Source organism: Microcaecilia unicolor, chromosome 3, assembly GCF_901765095.1.
Source record: "Microcaecilia unicolor chromosome 3, aMicUni1.1, whole genome shotgun sequence".
Taxonomy (NCBI): Eukaryota; Metazoa; Chordata; class Amphibia; order Gymnophiona; family Siphonopidae; genus Microcaecilia; species Microcaecilia unicolor.
The window spans coordinates 347752270-347759004 of NC_044033.1; the positions used below are offsets into that span (position 1 = coordinate 347752270).

General features: G+C 44.4%; 1 protein-coding gene across 1 annotated transcript in view; it reads right to left on the reverse strand.

The window, feature by feature from the left end:
• Positions 1–6735, reverse strand: part of MTHFD1L (methylenetetrahydrofolate dehydrogenase (NADP+ dependent) 1 like) — a gene marked incomplete at its 5' end in the record, with an annotated part of 452100 nt that overhangs the window by 279389 nt on the left and 165976 nt on the right. Inside the window, 1 exon segment of the mRNA XM_030195103.1 lies at positions 3204–3344. Within this exon segment, the coding sequence (XP_030050963.1) occupies positions 3204–3344 (141 nt within the window).

Consider the following 6735-nt stretch of genomic DNA (forward strand, 5'->3'; position numbering starts at 1 on the left):
CTGGAATACTGGGTATCTTCCTGGGTAATATTTTCTGAAATTCTTGAACCACTCTCTAGATAGAAACAATCAGAAATCCCCAGCAGACTTGGACTCACTACAATCTTTGACCTGCTACTCTACATCCTCCTTAAGTAGAGTGTCTGCTAGCCAATCAAAACAAACTCCAATCATGACGGCTGTAGTCGTATCCTTCAACAAAGGTCAGAAGAGATTATACAGAAAAGCCATACCCAGTTTTGCTGCCTCCCTGATGCCAGCCCTGGATTCCCTTTAGAGAGCTGTTCAAGAGCTACTGGACTCAGCATATGCAAGACCCAGCAATGTATTCCCCTCGAGAACCTCCATTCTACTATCCTGTGCATCCATAAGGGTTTCACCCCATCCACTGGAACTATTGTCTTAAGATTTGCTGCCATCATCAAGACATCTACCCTGGGAAGCTATAGCTTCTGTTTCTTCTTCACCTGAATGTTATAAAGCCTGTAAATAACTCTTCTCACCTTCAGCCAGAGTTAGGGGTCACCCCTTCCATTGTGATCATGGATGGGAAACACTCATTGGCTTCCTGACCCCCTCCAGGGAGGATTTTCTGTCCTTCTCACACACTGCTGAAATACCCAGGGCTCCTAAAACCTGAGTAACCAGAGCTCATACCTTCTTTTTAAAATTCTGAATCTAGTTGAGGTGTCATCTTCATCAGTCAGGAGCAACCCATCTTCCCAATTCCCTTCTCCAAATTCAAGGCCTTCTTACTTGACCTCAACCCCGAATGCCTGGACAGGAATCACATATGCTCCTGGGTCAAACAAGCCCATTTGCTCAGCCCTGGAGCTTTACTTTACGAGGAGGAAGGAACAGTAAGAGTGCCCAGAGATACTGTTTAAAATTAAAAGCCTGGTGCACAATTAATATAAATTATGCATAAAAAGGAAAAGACCAAGAGAATCAAACACATCAAATAAAGAAAGAAAGCAATTTTATGATTAAGAGAACACATCCCCAGGGGACTGATCAGAAGAAGGAGATCCGAGTGCATGACCTCCCATGACAACCTGCTCCCCTAATGGCGGATGATCCTGTAATCAAGTTGTTTCCTGCCAAAGTTCTCAGTATACCTGGTGCTGGGGAATTTCCCCTACTCTTAGCCTCTGAAGGAAGGAATTCCACTGTAGCTGTCCCAGCTCATTTCAGATTACTTCTGTTGTAAGAGTGGCAAAGACTTCAAGAGACATTACAAGCACCATGGAGACCATAACTGCACAGCACCTGTCACAATAGGCCTATTCCAACAGGCTTCTCTGCACTTATCACAGCCTACACTCTTCACCCTGACTGAAATTCACCACCTGCCAGGGAAATATCATTGCCTTCCCCACAGGCCAACTAGAACACTACCCTCACTGTTTCAGTTGCTTCACTCTTATCTCTCCCTAGAGTTTCCTAGTTCATTATAAACCATAAAATTCTACTGATTTGTCACCCTCTTATCTACCATCCATCTCTCTCACCTCCCCCTCCCCCTCCCAGACTCTCATCCACCCAGCTCTCCCTGTTTCTCACATAACCTAACCCTCCCTATTTCTGTGAGACTGTCATTGGAATGCTTTTGTACCTCTGCGTTTCACTTACATATTCTGATATTTGTCAACATTTGCTTATTTCCGATCTGAAAAAGAAGGGTTACCTTCGAAAGCTAATCCAAATATATACCGAGTCCAATAAAAAAGGTATCATCTTATTTTCATTTCTCTGTTTTATTTCTATTCATAATCATTTTTCTAAAATGGTGAAAATAGTGTGCTAGAAACTTCATTTGACCTATGCCATATCTAAAATTATTTCCTTCTACCAAAAGAACACAGTGTTAAGTACATATAGAGGGGCATAATCGAAAGGGGCACCCAAGTTTTCCTGAGGACGTCCTCACAGGACGACCCGGCGAAGGGGTAGGGAAACCTGTATTATCAAAACAAGATGGGCGTCAATCTTTTGTTTCGATAATACAGTCGAGGACGCCCAAATTGCGAAATTTAGATCGACCTTAGAGGTGGTCATCCCCGATTTTCGGCGATAATGGAAATCAAGGACGCCCATCTCAGAAACGACCAAATCCAAGCCATTTGGTCGTGGGAGGAACCAGCATTCGTAGTGCACTGGTCCCCCTGACATGCCAAGACACCAACCAGGCACCGTAGGGGGCACTGTAGTGGACTTCAGAAATTGCTCCCAGGTGCATAGCTCCCTTAAGTGCTGAGCCCCCCCAACCCCCCCCCCCCCCCAAACCCACTCCCCACAACTGTACAACACTACCATAGCCCTAAGGGAGGAAGGGAGGCACCTACATATGGGTACAGTAGGTTTCTAGTGGGTTTACCACTACAAGTGTAACAGGTAGGGGGGGGGATGGGCCTGGGTCCACCTGCCTGAAGTGCACTGCACCCACTTAAACTGTTCCAGGGACCTGCATACTGCTGTCAGGGAGCTGGGTATGACATTTGAGGCTGGCATAGAGGCTGGCAAAAATATTTTTAAAGTTTTTTTTTTTTTAGGGTGGGAGGGGGTTAGTGACCACTGGGGGAGTAAGGGGAGGTGATCCTCGATTCCCTCCGATGGTCATCTGGTCAGTTCGGGCACCTTTTTGAGGCTTGGTCGTAAGAAAAAAATGGACCAAATCGCCCCAAGTGCTCGTCAGGGATGCCCTTCTTTTTTCCATTATCGGTCAAAGACACCCACGTGTTAGGCACATCTCAGTCCCGCCTTCACTATGCTTCCGACACCCCCCCCCCCCCCCCCCCCCCCGTGAACTTTGGTCATCCCCGCTACGGAAAGCAGTTGAGGATGCCCAAAATCAGCTTTCGATTATGCCAATTTGGGCGACCCTGGGAGAAGGACGCCCATCTCCCGATTTGTGTCGAAAGATGGGCGCCATTCTCTTTCGAAAATAAGCCTGATAGTATCCACTTCACAAACATTCATTGCAATGTTTGTTTTCATTGAATGAAAATTAAAGTCTGCATTTAAATCTCTAAGATGTTAGAGATTTAAATGCAGACTTTAAGACATTTCATTCACTAACCCTAGCACCCATTTACACATTCCCCCAAAGTAAATATTTTTCAATCTTGCCATCATATGATCTGCAGCTTATCAACTTCAACAGGGAAATATTTACACAGGTCACAAGTTATCTATGAGCATACCAAATCCTCAGCTGTCACTGGTTGTCCATCTTTGTCACTGGCCACTACCATCCTGCCCAGTCTCTCTTTCATGTCTGCCAAGCTGTCCGTAAGAGCCAGGATGGCCATGATCTCACTTGCTACAGCAATATCAAACTGAGCCTGGAGGAGACAAAGAAAAGCAGAAGTAAAGCTAGACAATGAAAGAAAGGAGACAAGTCTTTTCTAAGACCTGCTTAACATATTTCCCATCAACAAGGGAGACAAAAAAATTAACCAAGAAAGTGCAACTTTTTACTTTTAATTGTGATTCTCTGTGGCCAAGCAGAATAAGGTATCAACACATAGGTGACATCATCTGATGGCATTAGTGCAGACCTATGGCAAAGAAAATTCTAGACCACCTTTTGAGCAGATGAAAGGGAAAAGGGATGAGATTTGATAAACCGCATTTCTCTGGTTATAATCAAAGCGGTTTACCTATTATATACAGGTACTTATTTTGTACCTGGGGCAATGGAGAGTTAAGTGACTTACCAGAGCCACAAGGAGCTGCAGCAGGACTTAGAGGGCTGAGGGTAGCTGGTAGTGGATAGCTCTGGTAGATAGCAGTGTCAGGGTAGTTGAGAGGTAGTGGGTATTTGGGAGATGTGGGTATTTGGGAGGGGGATATTTGGGTGTAGGAGTGATGGGGTAGTTTTGGGAGTGGAAAATATGGAGAAGTACTAGGCAGTTTAAAAAGGCACAATTCTTTAATTGCTATGTTTCACTGTATCTACGTTTCTACAGTAACATAGAAGTTGACTGCAGGTAACGCCCATCTAGTCTGCTCCCAAAGGTGGCCGTGGTTGTACCTGCTGCTCCATGCACATTATACCCCTCTATGTCTTTGTTTAGGGTTGTATGTATCTGCTCCTCTGTGCAGGTTAAGCCTCTCTATGTCTTTTACTGAGGTGTGAACATCATTGAAGTTTTTCTTGTAGTAGAATGCTCTATTACAGTGGTTTCCAACATGTGGCCCCAGAAGTCCTGCACTGTGGCCCTCACACAGCCGGGAGAAATGGTATACATCCCCCACTATCCCGGGGTCCACGTCCTCTCACTCTCAGCTCCATCTACCTGCCTGTCTCGGCCCTCTAAACTTGCCTTTAATGCTGCCATGCTGAAGGCATGCTGCTTTTCTCACCTGCCCAAAGTCTCTCTGTAGCATCCCGCCTCCTCTGACAGAACTCCATGTTTCCAGGAGGGACACTACAGAGAGAAGCAGCACGCCTTCAGTGTGGCAACATTAAAGGCAAGTTTGGAGGGCCCAGATGGGCAGGTAGATAGAGTACATAGAACTGACAGTGAGAGGACACAGACCACTGGGGGAAGGGGGAGGAGTGCCGGGAAAGGTAAACAGAGGTGCCTGAAGAAAGAGGGAAAAGAGGGAGATACAGACTGGGGGGGGGGGGGGGGGGGGGGGGGGAGGGTTTCAAAGGGACAGATGCTTGAAATAGGGGGGTGGAAAAAGCAAAGAAGGAAAATGGTGCCCAAAGAGGGGAGGAGAGAAAGACAGGATGAAATGGTGACCATGGAAATGGTGTCCATGCAGACGAGGGGATGGGAAGGGAAGAGAAATGGGAACATGGTGCCCATGCAGAAGGCAAGACGAGGAGAGAAAAGGCAGCAGATGGTACCCATGGAGGGGAGGGGAAGGGAGGTGATGGGAAGAGAAGATATGGAAACTAGATAGATTTGAGAAGGAAGAAGAAAGTTGAATGTGAACGATGGATATAGGGCAGGAAGCAAAGGAGGAACAAAATGATTAGAAAGATAAAACCACCAGACAACAAAGTTAAGAATAATGATTTTATTTTTTATTTTAAAAGTTAAATATGTAAATCTTAAATCTTTTAGTGGCCCTCGGAGCTCTCTGTTGTCCAGTCTGTGGCCTGGAGACCACTGCTCTATTACTTTGATTCAATTTCTCAGCACTTATCCCATGTCATTCACAGTTTTAGCCCCAACAACCCCACAAGGGGGGGCATTCCAGGAATCTTCCTCCATGTAGTTTCATTTCATATCCTCTAGCACTACAGCTTCCCCATCTTTAGAAAAGGTTTGTTTGTTTGTTTCACTAATACCTGTCAAATATTTAAATGTCTGTATCATACCACCCCTGTTTCTCCTGTCTTCCAGGGTATACATATGTCCAGGTCTTTTCATGCATCTTATTTGGTCATTTTCCTCTAAAATGCTTCAAGTCTTTTTATATTCTTAGCAAGATATAGTCTCCAAAACTGAATACAGTACTCCAAGTGAGGCTTCATCAATGACTCGCACAGAGGCATTAGCATTTCCTCTAGTCTGCTGGTTATGTCTCTCTTTATGCAGTGTTCTGGTAATGGCCACCTCCCTGCGATCTTAAGATCTTCAGACACTTATCACCCTGAGGTCCTCTTTCTTGCTCCATGTACATCAGCCTCTAGCTGCCTCTAATATGCTGCTCCTTTGGATTTCTGCACCTGAGATGCATTACTCTGCATTTCTTCACATTAAAGCCAACAGCTAAGCATTAGGCAATGCTTCTAATTTTTGTAGATCATTTCTCATGTTCTGTACTTCCTCCAGGGTGTTCACTCAGTTGAAATATTGTGTGTCACTGGCCAAAAAAAGCAAAATTTGCATTCTAACCCTTTAGCAATATTGCTCACAAATATAATGACTAGAATTGGTCCCAGTGATCACTGATGAACTCCCTCATCCCTCCATCAGTCAACCATTTTTAATCTAATTTACCACCTTGGGACCCATCTTCAGGCTGCCCAGTATATTCGTAAGCCTCCAAAGAGGAACAGTATCAAAAACTTTGCTGAAATCTAAGTAGACTACATCCAGCACACACTCTTGATCTAGTTCTCTGGTCACCCAAAGAAATCAATCAAATACATTTGACATGATCTGCCTTTAGTAAATCCATGTTACCTCACATCTTGCAAATTATTGGACTGTAGAATGTTCAGTATCCTTTCCTTCAGTAGGATTTCCATTGTTTTCCCTAACACCAAGGTAAGACTTACTGATCTGTAGTTTCCTACCTCTTCTCTGTTTCCACTTTTGCAAAGAGCTCTTTTCCAAACCCGTGAAACTTCTCCCGTTTCCAAGGATCTATTTAACACATCTTTAACAGGACCTGCCAGCACCTATCTGAGCTCCCACAATACTTTGGAAATTATCTAATCCAGCCGCATGACCTTGCCCACGTTCAGATTTGCAAGCCATTCATAAACACTTTCTTCTGTGAATGGTGTGGTATCTACTCTATTTCCACATGTATTCTGTAGGATTTTCTTCTAAGACACTGGTTTGTGTGTGTGCTTTTTCTCGCCAGTCTCCACATGTTGGTCCTTAGCATTTTTGAGTCCTGCAATTCTAATTCTGACCTTCCACCTCTCTACAATATAAATTTTTAAAAAATAATCTCTTTACATCTTTAGCCATTTTTTCTACCTGTACTTTTGCCATCCTTCTTTCTTTGAGTCTTTCATTTTTTTGTGCTATTCCTTTCTGT